The 24,129-nt window shown below is 45.2% G+C and overlaps 1 protein-coding gene across 1 annotated transcript in view; it reads left to right on the top strand.

The window, feature by feature from the left end:
- Positions 1–1,586: 1,586 nt before the first annotated feature.
- Positions 1,587–24,129, top strand: part of cn (Kynurenine 3-monooxygenase cn) — a 42,406-nt gene continuing 19,863 nt past the window's right edge. The window contains exons 1-3 of the mRNA XM_084585624.1: positions 1,587–1,778; positions 17,139–17,208; positions 23,561–23,751. Of these exons, the coding sequence (XP_084441750.1) occupies positions 1,734–1,778; positions 17,139–17,208; positions 23,561–23,751 (306 nt within the window). The 5' untranslated portion in view covers positions 1,587–1,733. The remainder of the gene's footprint in view (positions 1,779–17,138; positions 17,209–23,560; positions 23,752–24,129) is intronic.

Raw genomic sequence — 24,129 nt, 5'->3', positions numbered from 1 at the left:
AAACATACCACAATTCGTGGAAAATACATGTGCCATTATTGACGGCTGTATGCAGAGAATAAGGGGGGGTAGAGTTAGCATCTTCCCCTGACAGTAAGTAGCACACCGGTTGCTGTTATAAAGACGATCGAACTTCTATGGTTATAAAGAAAAAAAGGTTACACCGATATATCGTATTGAAAATAAGCCATGATACGTTTATGAACACGGAATAACCTTAATAATAAAAGTGCCTTTTGTTATGCTCGGGCTTCTAGCCGTGTCTCCTGAAGCGGTCGACGACTGAAACCGAGCGGGTGCTGGCGAGCGCCTGAAGGTGCTGCGCTGCAGGGCTTCGGCGCACTTAGGAAAAGAATCAACACCGGGCAAGTCTGGACATCGGGGTCACTCTCCTCGGTGCTTCAACCCCCTCGCCGACGCTGTAGAGGCACGCTCTCCTCTCTCTCTCGCAGCGCAGAAGATACACCGGCTGCAGCCTCCGCATTGGACAATTCAAAATCCAACGGCTTCCGGGCCTATAAAAGAAGGATAAAAGGAGCTGGGGGCTGGCCTGCCACCGAATTTTTCTGTTGTAGGCCGTCATTGCACCCGCCACCACTTCGGTGGTGGACGACGGCTGTTGTTGCGGCGCGCGTCTTTCTTTCCCTCTTCCTTTTCTTTTCTATTTTCTCTTCTGTCTGCACGAGGCAGCGGAGGTGGCTCAGCTACAGAGCCAGTAGCAGGCCCGGGCATTTTCTTTTCCTTCCTTCTACAGACACAACTTGTCGGGAGAGACCTTCGTGGGTGTCGTCGAGTGCAGTGCTGCTCACCTGGAGCGGACGTGGCGGAGTCTCCCTGGCCGTCGCGGTCAGCGAATGGAGCCTGACATTCCGGACCGAGGCGCGTGACACCTTCCAGAAATAGCGCTATCTGAGATGCCTCCTGACGATCCAGAACTTTTCTTATAAATCATTTCGCCTGTGTCCCTTTGCGTAAATATAACATGCCCATTTTTGCCGTACGCTCTGTATAATGATAAGACGTGCAGGAAGGTTGGAATACATACATTCTTCTCACGACCTCATGCGGAAATTGCATGGAAACCGGACGAGAATCAACAAATTTAAACCACGCGAATGCGTATGAACATGCGGATTTCCAAGATATACATCCCTTTGCACACGGTCAGCTCGACTGGAACAACCCGGGCTTTAATTTATTTATCCGGTCACCGCGAGCTCTGAAAGCAATAGCCGTTTGTTCGAGGCGGGAAGGATGGTGCACCGACTGTACTTCGAAGTCTTCACTAGGCGTATTTTACACCCTCAATTGAATCGCGCTACCTGGTGCCCCTCACTTCTTCCTTATCGCCTGCTCAATCGAGCTGAACCGCTGGAAACAACCGCGCCTGCAATCATCCTGCATTCATACGTGAGCGGGAGGTGATGAGGCTATAAAGGTAACTTTCTCCACCCTTCTCTCTCCACGCCTCCGGGCCCAGTCAGTCTGTACGCAACAGCTGCGAGTGAACGTGTGCCGACAGGTCCCAAGCGCGCTCCTCACACACAGCCGTTTTACAACCGACTCGCCTCTCACTCTCCCAGCAACATTCCCCGGCGTCGTGCGAAGCCAGACCCGGCACAGCGTTCGGCGGATAAGGCCGACCGGACCACGCTTGCCCCAAACTCACTCGACGAGCGGCAGCGCGCGCCGGCCGAAGAGGAGACTTTCCACGCGGGGAGGACATCCACGTCATGGCAGCCACCGAGGATACGTTGGCCGTGGTCGGCGGAGGACTGGTGAGTACACGGCGCTGCGACGACCAAACAGCTCGTGTGATATGTCTGAGCCGGAAGTCTTGACGAGCTTATCCAGAACGATATGGACGCCCAACCACACGGCGTTTCACTTCCTTCGTCCGTCTTAATGTGGTAGAATGCAGGCTAGTTTGCGACATTGACTCCTGAAGAAATTTAGAGACGGGACTGTGAGAGGTTTTCATCCTCTTAAATGTTTCGTAGTTACATTTGCTAGTTTGCGCTCATGATTTTACGCCTTGTTTATTCGGCGTCGGCGTATTCTGTATGGAGAACTGCACAATTCCTCCCGGATTAATCTTCTGCACATTTGGCCGCAGATTTTCTTTTTCTTTTTTTTTTTTTTTTTTTTTTTTTTTTGCTAGAGCGTATATGCCAGACCGGCCACTCAGTGACTTACTACTGTATGTAATTTCCAGGAAATTATTTGATTATTTGTGATCGAACAACCGGGTTCGTTGAGTGGGAAGCTCTCACCGCGTCATTACTCGAAAAGCGGGGTGCATCGCGAGCTTTTACAAGAGACGGTAACGTTCGTACTCATTGCAGCATGGTCTCCACCGTGCAATCTATACAAGCACGTCTCACCACTGGCTTCTTTGAATTTCCTGTCGCATTTTTCGTAAACCTTTCTTTGCAACTGATCGGAGTACCGCGAGAAACAAAAGCAGTATAAATGATGCGGTATGGACAGAGGTGCGTGTTCATATCCCGGTTCATCTCGATGTGAGCTGATGGACCAGTGTGGCAGATCAAGAAACAAAGGCATCCTCTGGTGTGGCCTCACTTAAGATGAACGCTGCGGAAAAGGGGGGGGGGGGGGGGGGGGGTCGGAGATAGGCAGACGACGTCACAATAGCCCGCTGTTCTTTATACGCAGAAAATATATTCTTTAATCAATATCCCATGTCGCGTTGACCTGCTTTTCTCTCGAAGCAAGGTGTGCACTTGTCAGTGTTCTCAGCTCGTAACAGGTCATTGCGGTCGGCTTTCATGCGGTCCATTTTTAGAGAGCTTATTGCTACCTTTTCTGACTTAAATTACAGAGGGATTCTTTCTAACAGTTCAGGTACCACACTCTCGTCTTTTTCTTTTTTTAAGCTAGGTATAAAAAAAGTTCCACAAAACTTAACGTCTAGATAGGATACCATCGGCGATGGCCATCTTGTTGCACAAATGTAAAAAAAAAAAAAAAAAAAAAAAAGAAACTTGAAAGATTTAGTAGGACAAATGAAAACCATTCAATTTAGCTAATTTGAATTAGTAATAGACGAAGATTAAATTACAAGAAATTACTCAGGTGCATGCAGTAAGTGAACAGTGATTTAACACTCGTTAATATTCTGCCAATGTGACATTACGGCGGGAAAAAATACGGTGGAAAACGATTTCCTTCATTTGAGTCGGAAATTGATGAAAAAAGCAGAGATAAATATTATTAGCCTCTTCACCCCCTGTAACAAAGGCGATGCACCCGTAATCAGAGGGTTGATTCTAATAAAAAAGAAAGAAAACATCGAAGTATTGTGGTAATGTACAGCCCCGCATATTACACAATGGAGAAAGAGTTTAACGGTGGTTTTCAAGACAGCCCATAAGGTTAAGTAGTTAATTAATCTTTAATATCAATTAGTATTACCAATTATTAATCAATGATAATTATTAATAGTTTGTAATTATCATTGCACTGTGTTGGTCTCGTGGTTTGTATAGCATGTTCTGATATTACAAACGTTTTGCTGTATAGTCATCATATATTCAATTGATTCTTTATTTGATTATTTATATATTGTTTATTCTAATTTGTACCCACTCTCCTGCTTCTCCTGCTGTAATGTTTCGGCGCTGCAGGATATGTTGTAAATAACTAAAATAAGAAATTCGTAAAAAAAAAACGAAAAAGAAAAGCACTCGGATCAAAGCCAATCGGAACGGCAGCGATCCGTTCTCAACATAGTTGGTGCGTGCATTAATTACGTGGAGCTCTTGTGTAAGCAGTGACTGCCGTTGCGTGCGGACTAGAATGCTATGACTAGACAAAATAAAAAAAATATTCTCCATTCTGCTTTTATTCGACACGAAAGCGAAACTTGTTTCGAGCTGAAGTTTAACGCCCGCAGCTGTACACGACAGTACTTTCCGAGATTTATATATATATATATATATATATATATTAGCTTGCCGCTTGTATCTGCGGTGAAGTACATTGAAGTATGTCGCCAGCGGACGTAAAACACTTGCACGTGTACTTCTGTATACGGGTATGGAGAGCACCTGCGCCATAAGCAGTGCCGTGAAAGCCACAAAATGCGGCGTACGGAGTGGGCGACGTGTGCAGGTACTGCTTCGCCCGGAAAAAAAGTTTAGTTTGTTTTGTTCGTCCAGTAGACATGTTGTGCGGAAAGACTTCTAGAAATATTTCTAGAGGAAAAGTTGGAATACAAACATTATTGACCAGTGTAAGATATAGGGCAGTTAAATACGTCGAGCGGCCTGTTACGCTATTACTATAGCCATATGATTATCCAAATTACATCTGTGAAAAAGAAGGCACAGCCCTCAAGACGCTGACGAAGAAGACGCTGTCTTTCGTAATTACTAACGTACCCTGGTCAATTCCCCGCCGTGGGTATGAGCCATTTTGAAAGATGACATCATCATCATCATCATCATCATCGCGTAGACCGACAGACTCCGCCACAGTTAGAAATTGACTTGGCTAATACCTTGGAGGAAGGAAACAACCAAGGAGGTTATATTATATAACCCCTTTGGAAACAACTAAGGAGAGGCCCTTGCAATTCCCAATGCATTGGAGAAAGTGTGGCGGAAGTGACGTCAAAATTTAGGGTTAGCCAAGTCGGGCCATTAGCAACGGCATCGCTGTTGCTATGAAAACTCGGTCCACTAACAACAGCGTTACTAAAGGTCCGAGGTACGGTCGCGGCGCGGCCACACCGGCTTCAAAAAAGTGACATCAGAGCCTCTCCTAATTTTTTTCCTTCCTCCATGACTAGGGCCTTTTATGGTCCACCTGGTAAAAAATGGAAGCCTCAATACCAATCCAATCCTCTCTGGTCTAGATCGCTCCGCTGCTCGACCTCCTGCCCGACCTCGACGTCGTAAATTAAACATTCTTCTACACAGTAAAGAGCAAGACTACGAGTGGTACGACTCTCAAGAGGGATCTATATTTCCTAAAAAGTTCTTACGGTCATTGAACACGCATGAAAGAAGCAGGCAAGACGCACAAGATTGATGAAAATGCTTACAGCATTGGCTGACGTTATTTGAACGCAAAATGTCTTCGAGGCCATCCAGGGACGTCAACGCCTCAGTACGAGCCAGCTGTGAACGGTTCTTGGTATGTGTGCGCATAGCGCTTCATTGCTTCTGAACAAATTTCATTTTGACGTTCGACCATATTCCACCGCATTTTCCATCGTTTTTTGCTCCCCACATGCAGTCGTGATCCACGCGGCTTCAAGAATATCATGTACCGCTGGATAACAAAGAAGATATTTAGGAAATATGAGCTCAGAACCGTAACTTCCCATTTATAAATCGCTGTACTTTACTTAACCTGATTTCTTTTTCTTTTTTTTTTCTCTTTTTTTTTTACAGTTTTGTTCTAGCCCGGCGCATGCATAATCGGTTTGGGTTATGTCGGAAAAGAAAATATTGTATATGGTCTGCACCGGTGAATGACAGACAAATATCAAAATCACAATTTTTAAATATTTGTAGCTCACCAAGTATAGATTTATGTGCCGAAATTTGGGGTACATGCATTTATGATGTTTCCCCTTTTCGCCGCTGCTTGCGCTCTCAGTACTTGTCTCTCTTTATATATATATATATATATATATATATATATATATATATATATATATATATATATATATATATATATATATATATATATTCTAATCTTTTGAGGGCTGCGCAGAAATGCAGCTGCTTACTATCACTTTCCGTTTCTGTGTTTGCTGTTTGCGTGAGGGTTTCATGGAGGTTATAGTTAATTCTTATTGCTTTAGTACTGTATAGATTTACCACTGTATGATTTCTTTACGGATGATCTGTATGGACACGTCTTTTGTGCGCTCTGCTGCTGTCTGTGTGAATACAAGGGGGGGGGGGGGGGGGTGAAAGCTTGTCAAGCTGCTGTCCAGCAGCTTTTTCCTTCATCTCCCTACATTTTGGAAAAACATGAAATAAACAGTATCTTATCTTATCAAATGCGTTACTTCTGCCGCGTTTTGAAGTAATGCGTCCTGTTTTCCTGTATATCTGTCTTCTGTAGTGCTCTCCGCATTACAATTTTTCTCTGATACGTACTGCACCCTACAATAACATCCTTCAAGATTTGAGGGCACTTGAAATGAAAAATGGAAAACTAAAGCTCCCAAGAGGTCCAACTAGCTGAGTAACAAATAAGCCGTAACTACACAACCGCAGCGTCCGGGAGAGATTAGACGATGCTTGGAACGATGCGCCCTGGAACATGTAGTAGACACGTGCGTGATTCAAGGTCACTGCCGCTTGAGGGCTGCTATTCTTACCACCGAGAAATGATAGCCCTCCAGACGGTGATAGATTTCGGAAGCCCGTCTGATGCAGGAATTCAGTCGTTCTCAGCACCGAAGTGAAGATGATATCTTCGACTAAAAACGCGGAGTTCGGCGACACCGACACGTGCCTTGCATCATCAGCATTGGAGGAATTGATTTCTTCATTTGCCCATCTGTTTCGTTTATTTATTCGAGAAATCTCAGGGGTCTTTGTACCGTGTCATGTCAGTGCAGGTTAGAGAACCGCAGGCGGTCGAAATTATCCGTAGCCCTCCATTACGGCGTCCTTCAGAGCATGGACCACTTTCGGGCGTTAAACAACGTAAACCAGGCCGTACCAGATGAAATAAAAAAAGGTTGACGGCGGCTCAACTTGGTTAAGCCTGGATACGCGTGGTGAAAGTATACCGAGCGGATTGTTCATTAAGTCCTACTCGAACATTCTCGTCGCCGATGCACTGGCTGCAAATCCAGTTATTCAGCGCGTCTTCTTGGCGTCTTCCAAATCGTCTTGCTCAATTTGATCCAGCTCCTTCCTCTCTTTCCTCTTCTGCCTTCCTTTCTTCTGTGACCCGGAGCAACTAGTTGCCATGGTTACAGCGCATGCGCAGTAGTGACTAGCGAAGCTTGCCCGAAATGAGCCGCTGACTAGCCTATGTGTAGCTTTCGCCACAAAATTCAGATCCAAGATGCAGGCTACGTACAGGGGCTGAACCGCTGGCCGGCGAAATTGCTACGAGTGTGAACATGAGCTGCCTTCAGACACCAGGTCGTTGGGCATTGAACCGGGGAGTAAATTCATTTGTAGATGTCTCCCCGTAACAGCATATACTAATCTGAAAAACAGTAATTTGCATCACAGCAAACCAAGGGAATTAACTTCTTGAGAGAAGCAATGAACGTGAACCCAGAAGATACACGCAAAATTTCGAAATTAATTAAGAGTTTAAATGCCACTTCCTCGTGCTTACATTTGGCGTGTAATTCAAGAAGTAGAAATTTAAATAATGCCGGAGCCTAAAGTTCGGCAATGGCTACAGATGCTGAAGGTGGGAATAGTTGTGACTTATATCCTTTTGAGTCCTTGCCAGTTTTTCGCTCTGCATTTTCCTGAGCTGAGCATTGTACTGCCGTTTCAGTTAAGAAAACTTACCTGTATAGGTGCTTATGTAGCAATGGGGTCGGGAGTCTACTCTCACACCAATTGCGGCTGTCGTAAAATCCAATAAAATCAAATCAAATCAATTTATTCGGACATAACATGTGTACGCAAAACATGCCCACGGGATGAGGCAAAAGGAAGAAGAAAGGTATTCGTATCTTCACCACCTGCCAACTTTCAAGAAATACGTGACGCGTCACATGGCCATGCTTTGATACCAAGTTTTGTCACTTGGTATCAAAACATGGCCATGTTTAAAAAACAAGGTTTAAAAACTCCGCACTTCGCAGGATCGGGAAGAAAAGCCGTTTAGCGCAGTTACTACTTTTTAGAATCGCAATCGTGATTAGAATTAATTAGTATGATATAATCAATCTAATCTCATTAATTAAATATAATCGAAATTAGATTTTATTTAGATGAATTGGGACAAATGCGAGCTTCACCTTGCCGATTAAATAGTCGCTTACTTTTTAACTGGTGGAAAAGCACGCACTTTAGTTGCAACTATGAGGGGACATAAATTAGCGTGGGCAAGAAAAGTAAAACGACGATAACATTGCCGAATCCGAAACTAGGAAGCAACAGATTAATAGTTTGAGGCCCAGAGACAGACCTCTCCCGCACTAGGAAGTAACATATAGTATGGTGAGGCCACACGAAAATAAAAAATAATGTGTCTCTGCCCATGCCACTAAGTATAACGGGCTTACTAGGAAGTAATTAACATTGGAGTAGATTGCAGTCCAAAGTCAGACTCCTCCCGCGGTAACAACCGAAATGGGTTGTTTTGACTTTTTTTTTTTTTCTCCTGGTGCAGTTCTTACGAACACAGGGTGGTGATTACGAAAAGAGCGCCACGATCGCCATTGCCAATTACTCCAGGGTGCTGTCTCTGATTGCCAGCAATTCCTGGCTGTATTGATGACCGATCGAAAGCGAGGACACACCGGCGGCTAAAATTAAAGCACTCAGTTACTCGCCTTGAGGCACATTTCGATAGTGCGGAGTTGGAGGTAATGGAAGGCCCATTATAGAGTCCAACCATTTTTTTTTTCTTTGATTCTCCGAACGTCGGCGAGGCTGACCTTCAGCCTGTTCCAACTAGTGAATGAGGTGACACCGTTCTGGCCATCTGCTCCCTAACGTCGAGTGTAAATCAAATTGGCGTGCTTAACTATTTAATACCGAACGTATCCAGTAGTGCAACATACGGAAAAATTTCACTTTTGCAGCTAAATTTAAATGTAAAATCTGATGAAAAATGAATTGTTACGGAACTTTAAGGAACCTTAAGAGCAGAGATGGTTGAACTATTTTTGTGAATCTGTGATGTTTTCAACCTGCTACAGAGTAAAGCGGCCTGAAATGAGAAATTCGGGGCCTAATTGAGGAACAATCTGCCGTTCCCATTCGCTTCCGAGTGCTTTTCTTTTTCGTTTTTTTTTTTTATTACCAACAGCCTAATTAGCAGAAATGTGCTCATGGTTGTACACACTATGGGCAGAAAGCATAAGCAGTCACATTTGATATCTATACCGCAGTGTTCGAACTGAGCGGTCAAAGGCAAGGGAATTATGCATGCGTTCCGTCTAGGTTATAAGTTGAAGGATGAGGTGATAACCGTGGGAATTACAATCAACGTGTCAGCATATGTCGGTTGCTTGTGAACGTTCAAAGCAGCACAATAAAGCAAGGATGACGAAGAAACGCACAAGGGACAGCACTGCGCGCGGTGCTGTAGTTGGCGGTAATTGATCTTGCATCAAATGGCACAAACCTGCACTGGAGGAGCGGAGGAGATTTCCTTCCTCACTTCACATACTATGTCCGTTACATCTTATAGGTGTTGCCTCCCACCTCCTCCCTCCCTCTCTCTCCCAAGATCACTGAATGGAGAAATTAACAGCAAGCCACCCACAGCTCTTACTAATCTGTAAGCAAACTTAGATCGCTTCATAGATTAAGCCCCCATATAATCATAATCATATAATATAATATATAACATAATATAATATAGTATAATATAATATAATATAACATATTATAGTATAATATAATATAATATATTAACACTCATATAATCTTAAACATAATTTATTTAAAGTACCCGATGTATGAACTAGTTATGGTATGCAAACATTGGTGTGTTTATTCTCTAATTTTATGAACACGCAATCTTGTGTCCCCGCTTTCTCGTAGCAGTGTTGATCGTTTGGTAGCCTTAAAAAGACTTCATAAGTTACCTGCTGTCAATACTAAGCGATAATGAAAAATTTTATATTTGTTGTTTTAAGCAGATAGTGCATGCGTTTCTTAAACATTGCCTCCTGTGTGCAGTTGCTTTTTCCCATGGTTTTTGTACTGCGATTTGCGCTATTGTGTATTCTCAAACTTGTTGCTGAGCAAGTTTACAGAGAGCACCTGCATTTCACAATCTTATTGGAGACCGAATTGTGTCTAAAAAATTGTCCTAAATAAATAAATAAAAAGTCGTTGTTTCAATCACACCCGTACAATATTCAAATACAAGAGTTTCTGCACACACCAGGCGTCGCAGGAATCCTCACTTTCTTGAGACGATCCTGGCTGTTCTGTGCTTATCTCGCGCTCGCGGTGCAAGGAGACACGCCTCTCTTTTTGCTGCTTTCCGTGTTTACACGTGCCCGAGTCTTTTTCACAATCTCCCGACACTCGGCCGCGTGCCTGCCTTTGTTTTTCTTCATGTGATAATTTATTCCTCCCTTTCGCCGGGAGAAAACCCGTATGCTTGCAAACACTTCCTCGTATCGACGCTTAAACGGACGCGGGCCGCACCTGCCGGATTGGCTCGGCGGATGCCTGACGGCAAACTGTTGACGAAGGCTTCAGCGCGAGATCGCCGGTTCAGTATCCGGATGCGACGGCTGCGTTTCGACCGACCTGTAATAACCCCTTTCGGGAGTGCCTGACTGCAGTCGGCACAATTTTAAGGGCATGCTTGCTGTGGTGAACTAGGCGCAAGACCTGCTGAATGCATAGATGGCGCTTTAGCTGGAATGAAGGAATTATCTCTTTTATCTCTCCCTTGCTTTCGTTCATCTGCCCGCGTAGCAAGCTACCTGTTCTACTATCTGCGTATTGCTTATATCGGACAAATATCTGTCCACATATTCACACTTCAGTTCAAAGCCGACAAAAAAGAAAAAAATATCAACAAGGGCTGATGGGAAGCCTCACTTCACCGGCCAATATTTCGAGAAAGGACTTGTCTTCGTATGGCACCCTTTTACAAATATTCGCTCGTAAAATGACGCTTTCGTTTGGCCATTGATCATTCTGATTTCTGTTGTCAAGCGTCCAATCTTCGAGGTTCGTGCAAATTTATTCACTAAAGTCCACTGCTATCATTAAATTTGAAGGACCAAATATAACTAATTTTCACTAGTCCGCGAGAAATGAAACAAAAAACGTCGTGCAAAATTGATCTCAAATCCGGCGCATGTAATTGAAAGCAGTATTGCAAGTACAGGTTGTTCGAAGAATGAACCGGCACGGAGTCGATGTCAATTCCAGCAGAGCTTACGCTGAAAATGATTTATTTCTTGAAATAACCTTTCATCGCCAAGCGTTTACGGTCTCTCAACGCAGTGGAGTCCATCCTCCAATTTATTTCCCCTTTTTTAAAGAACATACCGGGCTCGTTCCAAGTATGACCAAGGGTATAAATCTCAATCGTTCTCATCGCAGCAGCGTGTTTGCTTTGGAAGGCTGATAGTACTTACTATATTCAGTCACATTTTTCCTTCATTATTAGAAACATTCTCTTCAGCAGGCATTCCTAAGACAGTCTCATGTCACATCTAACAGCGCTAACACAGGATAGAGCGAGAACACAACACAGGTACTGTGTTGTTTTTTTTTTCGTCCTGTGTTAGCGCTGTTTTCACCATGCTTGTAAACCAACAAGCCCAACTCTCCCCTTTTCTATGTTTATCTGTTCGCGGTGTCCATTCTAACCACCAAATCCACTATCAGTAATTTTTATCGCAAAATAATTTCTCGGCTCATGGGTGGCATGTGCAGGATGCGTGACCATGAGATGTGTAAATAAGATAACAAAGATAAAAACGGCAATGACTAACGATAACCAGACAATTAACAGAGTATCAATAATTATAATGAGATAAGTAACACCAACGTACGTTGTGCACAGATTAATATGTCAGTCATGATTGTCAAGATAATGAGATAAAACGGTTAGATAAGAGTGATAACGCATCTCAGGAGGAATTTAGGTCACCATTAATGGCAGTCATATATGACATCAGATTAGACAGGCAGTGACAATGAGTTAGTGATAGCGTTAGTGCTAGGTAGTGATGGTGCTTATACTGAGGTTATCGTCATGCACAAATTCCTGAACTCCTCAGTAAGTGCCCGGACATAATAAACTTACTAAATTCGATAGCCTCTCAAATACAATTCAAGAACAAAGTCAAATAATTGCTTTTACCTGAGCAGGAGGTGGTTTAGTTTAACCCCTGAGAAAATTATCGGTGTTACTATTCTGTATTGTGCTGTACTCCCATTATGTGGATTCATTTCATTATGCACGCGCATATTTTGTATTATGTTGTAATTCATCTATATTCTTTTCGTAAAAACAACTTTGTTTATTGGTTAATTTATTACAGTATGCAAAAAATTGCTTTTGTGCTATTACAACAAAAAGGTTTTCCCTCCTTCTTCCGCAGTAACATTACGTCTAGCTTCCCTTGCTGTATTTGCATTGATTTTTTATATGTGTGTCTGCATATGACGTGGAACCGTATATAAACATGTGCTAGATACGCTGTCGTCAGTGCGGTTCGGGCATTTTGCTGTTCCCTCCGGAGACAGTTTGTACTAGATTGTCTCAAAAAGAAAGAAAGAAGGAAAGGAAGCGGGAACTGAGCAACTCAGCTTGGCGGCAAAACGTCTAGCTATATGGAAAAACAAATACGTACGGAACTTGTAATCCTTTCTCATTTCACTACCTAAGGGGAGTTAAGTGCACCTCTGTACTTTTCGTTCTGTAACATAAATTTTGTGTGCAAGTCGTTTTCTCTCTTTCATTTTTTTTTAATATAGTTCATCATTCTCAGTATATTCCTTGCATATTCTTGCATCCTCGGCAAAACGCAAGGATAATCTGTTATCTCAAGAAGAAAGGTGGGGGAAGTCAAGCTATTAGCTTCAGTATGAAGACATATTCTATAGGAGCCAAGATAAGGCCGGGGCAATCGCCGCTTGTCGGCGGGGCTACTACTATGCGGACGTCGTCTTCTCAGACAAGCAGACAGGGTTGTTGGGTCTGCCCACCTTATCTGAGCTATAAGGATAAGCTGACAAATCTTCCGGCGCGCCACACTTGCAGCGACCGCTAAGGAGAGCCTGTTTCGCGGCCTTGTTAGTGTAGCTAACGGGCTGAGTGATGCAAGCGTATGATGAGCCACTATCTTATGGAGGACGCGAGAGCTGCTTAGGACAACATTGTTGTAGAATGATACTTTTTTGTGGCACTGCCATTAAAAATTTCCTTTTGCTTAACCGCTTAGCGATATGAATACAGAGCAAGCTAGTCCGCATCCTTGAAGGCATATATACTTTCGTCGTTGTTGTTGTGGCTGTAGGAAGAAGGAAAAGAAAATGATCGGGCCTGCTACTGTAGCTGAGCCACCTCCGCTGCCTCGTGCAGACAGAAGAGAAAATAGAGAAGAAAGAAAAGGAAGAGGGAAAGAAAGACGCGCGCCACCACACGCGCGCAACAGCACCAGACGCGCGCAACAACAGCCGTCGTCCACCACCGAAGCGGTAGCGGGTGCAATGACGGCCTACAACAAATAAAAATTCGGTTGCAGGCTAGCCCCCGCCGCAAGCGGCGGTAACCTACCTGTCCCAGCCCCATCAGGGAAGATAGGCTCGTTGAGAAGCTCGTTCTTGGGCTGTATTTTGTCACGATATTTTATTGTCGTACTTTCTTTCTCTTTACAACTGGTCAGCCCCGCCTTCAGTACCTGCGGCTGCGAATGTCATCGCTTGTTAGCTGTCAGTCGTGGCGTCACAAGTAATTATTACCTATGACAGAGGAGCGAAATGATATCAATCGGGAAAAAAATATCGGAATGACGCGATAGTGGCCTGCTGCATTCTTTAATTAAACACATACTGATTAGCCTACAGTTGCAAGATCCATTCGACGGGGAAGACCAAACGGCATACACTAACTTCGGCTTGTTCCTAATCCCTGTTAGCTTAACTGTCCTTGCATGTAACATATTTAATCAAGAGACCAGAAATATAACCATCGAAGCGTCGGCGATATATCACCTCGGTGAGCTCGGACGTACCTTAATTGAGCTATATGAGCTGGACAGGATTACTCCAGGTGCCATTACTGGAGAAACCAATAACAAACGCACAGCTTCAACAGTTTGCAAGTGAAAGATATAAGGGGGTCTCGCTCTGGTCTAGATCTCGCAGGCTTTTATTTGGACAACCGTTTGCTCTGGTCTTGAGCGATGAAAGGCAAACAACTCTTGCGAAAGAAATTTTGGAAATTCAGTATGGATGTTGCACGTGCAGTAATGGCTATGGAATTCTTTATCCTTTTTTTCATTATTGTCGGAAGCTTGTTGGGTGTAGAAAATGTGAAATCGGGTAGCTTACTCGAGCCCTTTTCGCGGCTTCACTACGAGCACGTGCTGTAGTGGCGAGATTTGTCACTTTAAATGAAATTCAATATGCGCTTTCTCACCTTCTATAAAACGAAATTTTCGCTTTCCCTTGCGACTGTTTTGGCAGAGTTTTTCCGAGAAGCTTTGATGTCGGGTTTCCGCCTCCCACTTTCAATTCCGGACTTGCTATGCTAATTAGAAAAGGCGCTGGTACTAACTGTTTTAAATATGTGGAGGATATCGTCTAATATCATTTGCTTATGTAAATTACAAAACTTACGCCAAGGTTTTTTTCTACGTCTGCAGCTAGTTGTCATGTACTTAATAGACTCAGGTCGTTGGTATCAGGCCGTAGCATCTAAACACATATTCATATTGAACGTTCGGCATTGAAGACAGTATCAGATGAGATTGGCCAAGCAACTCTTATTGAATATTCTAATTGGCCTTGTAACGTTCTATAAAGTTCGTGTCCCGATTTCTAGTTTGCGGTGTTAGATCATGCGAATATTGGTGATAAACTGATTGATTGATTGATTTATAGGAAGGGAAAGGCGCGGTAACTGTATCACTTGTTTTCTGTGGACACCTCAACCGCGCCGTAAGGGAAGGAAGGAAGGTGGGAGTGAAAGTGGAAAGAGATAAAGAGGAGCCGTAGTGGAGGGCTTCGGAGTAATTTCGACCACCTGGGGATCTTTAACGTGTGCTGACATCGCACAGCACACGGACGCCACTTCGTTTCGCCTCCATCGAAACGCAGCTGTAAATTGGTGTATGGAGAAAGTCGCAGTATCGGTCACACTTGTTCTGTGGACACCTGAACCGAGCCGTAAGGAAGGTGACGAAGGGTGCCCCGCCGGGGTGGTACAGTGGTAAGACGCCCAACTACTGTGCTGGAGTACCCGGGTTCGAACCCGACCTCGGCGGCTGCGTTTCGATGGAGGCGAAACGAAGAGGCGTCCGTGTGCTGTGCGATGTCAGCGCATGTTAAAGGTCCCCAGGTGGTCGAAATTACTCCGTAGCCCTCCACTACGGCTCCTCTTTCTCTCTTTCCACTTTAACTCCCACCTTACTCCCTTCCCTTACGGCGTGGTTCAGGTGTCCACAGAGCAAGTGTGACAGATACTGCGCCTTTCCCTTCCTATGAACCAACCTAACCTATTCGAAAAGCGGGACACTGTCGTGTTTGTGTTCCCTCGCCTAGTGTCCAGTTTTTCGCGCAGTTTACGTTTTTAGCCGTAGTGGAGGGCTACGAAGCAATTTCGACCACCTGGGGATGTTTAGCGTGCGCTGAGTTCGCACAGCACACGGACGTCACTTCGCTTCGCCTTCATCCAAACGCAGCCGCCGCCGGCCGTGATCGAAACCGGATACTCCGGCACAGTAGTCGGGCAACACTGCACTACCGCGGCGGGGCTGGTGATGTTTTGCTGAAGGGCATTTGGCTATGTGGCAGGAATTCCTATACAAGGCTGATTATTAAGCAGGAGCACTTAAATCATATGGGCGCTAAGCTCGAGTCATCCTTGTTGTTTTTTCTCTCTTTCGAATCCATTTGCCTCAGTAATAATGACAGTACAGCTGTATATCGTTTCACACTGTCTGCGTATGATTTATTCTGGGCTGGTGATATTCCTCTTTTGTTCGCACGAAACAGGAGAATGTATTTGCGGCTTTGCAGTTGTCACAACAGTCACAACAGCCGATGAAACTCTAAAGCTTCCGTGTGCTGTGTGGTCTAAATTATTCAGATGTCCAGGAAGCGACGCCCCTCATTGCTTATATGTTGCTTCTGGATATTAAATACTGCAATTCGCCATTTACAACCTCTTTTGTTGTTAGTGTCGTCTGTGGCCGTGTCATCTGTACCTCCCTTTGTTTCCTTATTTTCACGCTCTACCTTGCAAATATTCGCAAAAATGGCCATCAAGAAACGTAAAGTTCGCTGTAAGCTAAATTTTTCCATAGCACGCAGATACCCAAATGTCGCATCACTTGTGTCATCTGAACTTCCGAAGTCCGAGTCAGTGGTCATCTGGTCCGGCTGCTCATCATGTCTTGTGCGGTATGGATTCGTGTGATAGGCAGTGTGAAGATGGGAGGAAGTTGTACTTCGGTAGTCAAGGCATAACAAGGAAATCTGACATGATCATGTTTCGCCTTGCCAAGAGCAGGTAACGACAAGAAAGGGGTGCTAACCCAGAAAAGAATTCTAGAACTTGGGGACCGGTGCCTTAGCCTGTGAAAGGGTGCTTGAATTGAATTAATCTTGAATTAATCCTAGCACTCGAGCAGGTCATTGGCCCCTATACGAGCAAGAGGAGCAGATCACATTGTCTATGTACTCACCTATCCGTGCAGCGTTTCTAATATCTTTCCTGGAAAGAGTGCGGGACTGTAAATAAGGCAATGTTTCCAATAGAGTATACTGTTCTTCAAAACCGACGACAAGGCTACACCGCGCTCTTGACGTGCAACAAAAAACAATCTTCGTGCACAAAAATGACTTTATTCTTGACCTCATTTCCGAATTGAAATAAAACAAAAGCGGTCGGGTTTGCTTTGTTGATCTCTATGAACACGCAAAGGTCAAATGTGAGTGCGCATCTTGGTTGCGTGTTGCTTGTGAGCGGTGACATGGGTAAATTGTAACGAAGCAACCAAGCTTAATGAGAGCGTAAATGAGGCTGTGAGGTCGAAACATAAAAAAAAAAAAAAAATAGTAAACACGTGCACTTCTTCGATATGCGTCCGTCAGAACATCAAATCTACTTATAAGTGCAGGAAAGAAAGTAGAACCTGCAAGTAAGAATTAAAGGCAGACACGTATTCTGGACTACAAATGTGTCAGCTGCATTCGTATTATCCGTGCGATTGTCTACAAGTTTTGTGTGACAAACTTACGCAGGTGGGATCGCTGTGCGCCTGTCTCCTCGGAAACCGGGGATTCCGGGTCGACTTGTACGAGTCCCGAGAGGGTGAGTGAAAAAGCTACATCTCTTGCTTGCTCGGAACGAACCGGGAGGACCCCGTGGTCCCGCCTGTACCAGAAACATGGTAGTGCGCGAAGAATAAACCAATACGTTTACTTTCTACTCGGTTTGGTTTCCTTCCTGAAAGACATTTTTCTTATAATATTACACGAGGATTTAGAATGAACTAGGTGCAAGACAAATCACGCTCATCCTGTGACCGTCGCGCTGACCCCGAGGAAAGGGCTCGATCCTAGCAACGGTGGCTGGATTTCTATTATACGAAGAACAGCAATTTCAGAAGCCTTTATCTTGTGATCTACGTGGGCGCTGTGAAAAAGTTCCAGCCTATCAAAATTAATCACGAGGCGTCTACTACAGAGCTCCTAGTTTACGAGACTTCCCACTGTCGGCCGTTAAAGAAAATCATGAATGCTATTAACTTAAAATCACTCTGTACATTGTGCTTCCTTGTTAGTTCAAAGTATTTCATTTCTCCCGCAAATATCGGCTTCAGGCAAAATGTGTTAGCGTGGTAGCGTTAAGGGGCTCGTGTCGCAGAAAAGCCGGCGTCTCTAACGTCGCCATAAAAAAATCCCGATTGGCCAACCGAATCATGACGTCACAGTCACGTGCTATAGAGCGGCAATTTCAAACCCAGAATGCTCAAGTTCCAGGAATGGAAGTGATTAAAATATGACATGTGATGAAGTGAAAAGCTGCCGCATTTCTAAAATGATTTCACTTTAAAGTATGTGCTCAAGAACATTTTCGATTATGAGTGGAATTCAGAAAAATGACCTTCGGTTTGCAAACCAGCCATGGTGCAGACTCGTCCGCGCAAGGCGCTCTGTACGGCTGGCGCATGAGCCGTGATTTACATAAGTGTCGTGTGGTCATTCACGTAAAGTGGTATCTTACGAACGTATAGTAAAGAGTATGTGTGTAATTAGACATGTAATATTTATGGAAGCAGTAATTAAGCAAGTAGCCTAGAGAATTCCGGCATTCCATTGTCTTCGGTTGACGTGGCGTAGCGGCGCCGACATGCGAAGCGCTCGAGCAGTCCTCTGCAGAGGACATGGGGCAACATTTTGCAACAAGTGTTGGGTTTTACGATCAGTGCTCATGCTGAAGCGATGCTCCCGTAGAAAGTAAAGCAAGGAAAGAACACATTGCCCTGAACACTGCAGTTGTGCGTTAGGATCTGTTCCGCAGCACTGTGCTCCAGCGCCCTAAAGCACAGTGGGGCTTTCTCAATTGAAATCCAAGCAGACCATTATTGAAATGGAAACTATCGATAACCATTTCGCCTTCTGAATGCATGCGATGATTTTGCAGAGTGATGTTTATTTGTAATAATGCTGCATTAAACAGGGACATGATCGCATTTCTCTCATTTCCCCGACGTGCAGGAACGCTCAGGAACAATACCCTGGAGGCCGGAGGCGTATTGCCAAACCGTATCCCGTAGGAGCACTCGTGCCCCCCCCCCCCCCCCCCAAAAAAAAAAAAGACGCTCTCAGCAAGTAAAAACGGCGATTGTTACTGAAAGGCGTCTCGGAATGCAACCTGAAGGTAACATACACTCGCTCTGAACGCAACCTAAAGGTAACATACACTCACTGAAGGCAGGAAGTGATAATGAAGGTAAAAATTGCACTCATGGAATTCGAACAGATCTTTTCTGTGCAGAGATATGTAGCATTAAGTAGTAATACAGTGCGCCACAGAAGCGACACGAGCGGCTGCCTTTAAATGCACTCTTATTTCTTTTGAGAATATTTCGGCTACTCGTGCGCCACCTGGCGACAAATCACGCGCCACGCGATCACGCGACAAAATCACACGCCAGAACGTCGTCTGCTCGAGTGCTCCTACGGGATATGGTTTGGCAATACGCAGGCGGGCAGCGCAAAAGCACCCGAGGGGACCACATGTAGGTGCCCCGCCGGGGTGGTGCAGTGGTAAGACGCCCGACTACTGTGCCGGAGTTCCCGGGATCGAATCCCGGCCTCGGCGGCTGCGTTTCGATGGAGGCGAAACGAAGTGGCGTCCGTGTGCTGTGCGATGTCAGCGCACGTTAAAGATCCCCAGGTGGTCGAAATTACTCCGTAGCCCTCCACTACGGCTCCTCTTTCTCTCTTTCCACCTTCATTCCCACCTTCATCCCTTCCCTTACGGCGCGGTTCGGGTGTCCACAGAGCAAGTGTGACAGTTACTGCGCCTTTCCCTTCCTGTGAACCAATTTAACCACATGTAGGCTGCTATCGAATTAAACCCTTAAGGTGGCACTTAACTGTCCCCTTAATGTTTGTGCTTTCGCGCGCGCGCGTGTGTAGATGTGTGTGTGTGTGTGTGTGTGTGTGTGTGTGTGTGTGTGTGTGTGTGTGTGTGTGTGTGTGTGTGTGTGTGTGTGTGTGTGTGTGTGTGTGTGTGTGTGTGTGTGTGTGTGTGTGTGTGTGTGTGTGTGATACCGCTTTGAGTCTCTGATAGTTTATCTAGTGACTCTACTATGATTAGGAGCACCATCTGAGAGGTACACGTGGAAGCGCAATAAATTTGTTGGAAGCATTGTCCATTCTACAATTGCTAATGCATAATATTGAAAAAAAAAAATACGTATTGGCGAATCAAAAGGAAGCATTGACGAAGACATAGTTATGTAGCATTAACAAAAAAAAATAACTATGTGCCTCCCAAGCCAGACGTCCCTGACAAAGGGAAAAAAAATAAAAAAATAAAAAAAGAGAAAAACACCGTTTGCAAACGCGGAAAATAGAAAACCTTGTCTGAAATATTTATACACTTGTACCCCAAGAATATCGCCGAGCAGTCAGTATATATGAACTGTTCAGTTTCTCTCATAGTAGCTCATCAGTCACTTTGTTTGTCATTTTGCTTGTGTCGACCTTTTTCGCCACTTTTTGCTTTCAACAGTAATTTTTCAACCCTTAAAGAGAATAATATAATTGGTTCACAGGAAAGGAAAGGCGCAGTATCTGTCACACTTACTCTGTTGACACCTGAACCGCGCCGTAAGGGAAGGGATGAAGGTGGGAGTGAAAGTAGAAGGAGAGAAAGGGGGGCCGTAGTGGAGGGCTACGGAGTAATTTCGACCACCTGGGGATCTTTAACGTGCGCTGACATCGCACAGCACACGGACGCCACTTCGTTTCGCCTCCATCGAAATGCAGCCGCCGAGGTCGGGTTCGAACCCGGGAACTCCGGACAGTAGTCGGGCGTCTTACCACTGCGCTGAGTCAGAATGTGATCATGCTCGGGTGTCCACGGCCGAGCACCAAAATAAAAAAAAAAAAGAAGATCGAAATTATTTTTTACGCGTCAAGCAATCGAGTAAGCACTGACGGCCCCTATAAATGAAAAAGCAGTGCCGTGCATCACTACAGTTAAAACAGGCAACGGCACCAACGGCACCCCAAACTTCTGCGAGACGAAAGCCGTGTAACAGCAATTTCATTACACGTCCTCTAAAGGGATGATGCCAAATTTTGATTTTGTTCTTTTTTGTTTTGTTTTTTGCGTTTCGATGGAGATGAAACGAAGAGGCGTCCGTGTACTGTGCGATGTCAGCGCACGTTAAAGATCCCCAGGTGGTCGAAATTACTCCGTAGCCCTCCGCTACGGCTCCTCTTTCTCTTTCCACTTTCACTCCCACCTTCCTCTCATCCCTTACCGCGCGGTTCAGCTAAGTCTCCACAGAAACAAGTGTGACAGATACTGCGCCTTTCCCTTCCTGTGAACAAATTAACTTTTTCTTTATCCTCGCCAAAATGTAGACTCACCTCTTAATTTAAGTTCCTCGGGAAACAATTGATAAATGTAAGCTGTCGCTTAGGATTTTGTTCATACCTTCTATGCCACAACTTCAGTGTCAACGCACTTATGTACTCCGCATTCCTGGGCTTTTTTTGCACCATTTTTGTGCCGAAAGATTGTGATATTTTTTTTTTTTGTTCTCAGCCAGATTTTTTTTTTTCAATACTTTCAGCGATTAACGGCTAGACTAATTAGTTGCAGATACCTTTAAAGGGCAGCAAGACAAATAATTAGGCATGTCAGTACAGTGACGTCATGAAATTCAGCGAACACGCGATACGGGGACCAACTATACGACAGTCTGTAATAGTACATTGTTTAAACCGACATAAAAATATATATCAGTCACAGAGGTATGCATTCTGCGTGATACAAAACAATGTGCTGTCAGCGACGCTAGCGCAGAACAATAGGTGAGAACAGAGGCAGAAGACACGTCGAGCACTAACACATTGTTCAACCCAAGGCTGATTGTTTTATGCCACGTGCATTCTGTGCGGTGCTAAAAATAGCATCTTAATCGTCGAGACTTCTTGTGTTTGTTTCTCTTCCTCGTCTCGTGCATAGCGCTGAAACTAAAAACGTCTGCAAAGCATTCCTCTGTCAAATCTTGAAGCGTTTCTCTACCCAAAAAGAGAAAAACTTTTGTCACAACAGATTTCTTGTAACATTTTTAGAACTGATCTCGCACCAACAGCGGAGCTTTTTTTCTCTCTCTCTCTTTTTTTTGGTGGGGGAGAGGGGGGGGGGAGACTTTCCTGCTCTGTATGGCGTTCCTTGTAACGAAGTAACTAAAGAGATCAATACTATTATACAGGCAAACAGCATAACCCGCAACAATTATTTCTCCTCATTGGTTGCCTCTCGGCGGGTTAAACAGATTCGACGATATGTTTTATTCGCGAAGTGCTCAGGTAAGTAATGCTAATCTAATGCACCACTTAGGCAATGAGCACGGCAGGCTTCAAATGCGACTTTATTCATTTTTACAATCGCTATCTGTCGCCAGGTGACGCTGCTCAGAGGACCCTACCGTTGAGAGAACGGAATCACGCTACTCTGAATCCACGAAGGTGCAAGAGGGATTCTAGGGACCGTAGCGTCGGGGTCCAATTAGAAAGGCTCAGTATCTGTCACACTTGTTTCTGTGGACACCTAGCTGAACCGCGCCGTAAGGGAAGAGGGAAAGGTGGGAGTGAAAGCGGAAAGAGAGAAGGAGGAGCCATAGTGGAGGCTAGTAACTTCGACCACCTGGGGATCTTTAACGTGCGCTGACATCGCACAGCACACGGACGCCTCTTCGTTTCGCCTCCATCGAAACGCAGCCGCCGCGGTCGGGATCGAACCCGGGTACTCCGGCACAGTAGTCGTGCGTCTTACCCCTGCACCACCGCGGCGGGGTCAAATTAGAACTCCGAGCCGAAATCCGAATAGCCCTCTGAAACGTGCACGAGTAAAAAAAAAAAAAAAAAACTTGCTCCAGATCGCCCATTGGAATTCTCCAACATTCCATAGCCTGCTTCCCATCGAAGCCGCTGCGGACTCCACTTTGGAACTATCCACTTCCTATATCATAACCTGTGTAACCAGTGTATCATCATGAATGGGCCTTTTTGTTCATTCAAATTAAAGCACACTAATGGTTTACGCAGTGCCAGTGTTAGCATGCGCAGATGTTATATTTCTGCCGTTGATGGTAACAAGAACGAGTGTCCGTTCGCGACACCTACATAAACACCAGGGCCCGTACTCCGCGTTTGCGTCGTTATCGAAGTGCCGCTATCTCACGTGACCTCGAGTCATCTGATTGGTCGAAACTTCGGAACATGATGTTGCCATCTATTCCGGTTCCGTAGTGGCAACACCCAGTTCCGGCGTTGCGACCAATGAGATGACTCGAGGTCACGTGAGATAGCGACACTTCGATAACGACACAAACTCGGAATACGGGCCCAGGACGATACTGGTTGCTCGGTTGATTGATTGAGTGAGTGAGTGAGTGAGTGAGTGAGTGAGTGAGTGAGTGAGTGAGTGAGTGAGTGAGTGAGTGAGTGAGTGAGTGAGTGAGTGAGTGAGTGAGTGACGCTCTCTCCGAACGCGTGACGTTACCATGAAACCGAGAGCACTTGTGACTCCTGGATCACTAGCTTGAAATGGTTGATGCAATGGACTACCAATGTTTCCATCTTACTGTCCTAACTGGCCAGGATGGCAGCCCCGCTGCACTGACATCAGCTGCGGAAATTCTCATGCGGCATACTAACCAAAATCAGCACAGTGATAAACCCAAAAATCTCAACATTCGGCGAATGTACTTGTAGAGGATACATGCCTATGTATGGATTGCGTGATTGAGGACATTTGCGGGACGTCACTATGTGCTAACGTCTAAAAACCGTCCGAAGGTCGTAGTCAGCATTTAAGTTAACGTTGGCAAACTCGTATGATTAGACTGTGAAAGTTGGTCACAGTGGCGTACCGTTGATTTCCTCTTGCTGCGCATTCGCACCTTGTGCAGACATTCGGCTGCAGGAGCACGTCACGGGGCGCAGCATCAACCTGGCGCTGTCGGTGCGCGGCCGGGCAGCCCTGGCGCTCGTGGGCCTCGAAGAAGAGGTCATCCAGAGGCACGCCATTCCTATGCACGGACGCCTCATACACAACACAGACGGCACGCGAAAACCCATCCCGTACGGGCGAAAAGGCCAGGTGAGTACATGAACACCCACGCAATTTTTTTCATGGCGTTCGCATGCGTCTAATAGTTTCAAGTCGGACGGGTGCTGCACTAATAACTTATTGAGCACATGCAGTTTGAACTTATTGAGCACATGCAGTTTGAACTTATTCAGCACATGCAGTTTGAACACGGCACACCCCGCCGGTGTAGCGCAGTGATTACGGCGCTCGACTCTTGTTCCCAAAGATGCGGGATCTCGAATCCCGGCCTCGGCGGCCGCTTTTCGAAGGATGCGAAAAGCAAGGCGCCCGTGTGCTGTGCGATGTCAGTGCACGTTAAAGAACCCCAGGTGGTGGAAATTTCCGGAGTCCTCCACTACGGCGTCTTTCATAGCCCGAGTTGCTTTG

This window comes from Amblyomma maculatum, chromosome 11, assembly GCF_055883805.1.
Source record: "Amblyomma maculatum isolate TAMU_Amacu chromosome 11, ASM5588380v1, whole genome shotgun sequence".
NCBI lineage: Eukaryota > Metazoa > Arthropoda > Arachnida > Ixodida > Ixodidae > Amblyomma > Amblyomma maculatum.
Note: the sequence above shows the minus strand (reverse complement) of the source record. Positions and strands in the feature narration are given on the sequence as shown.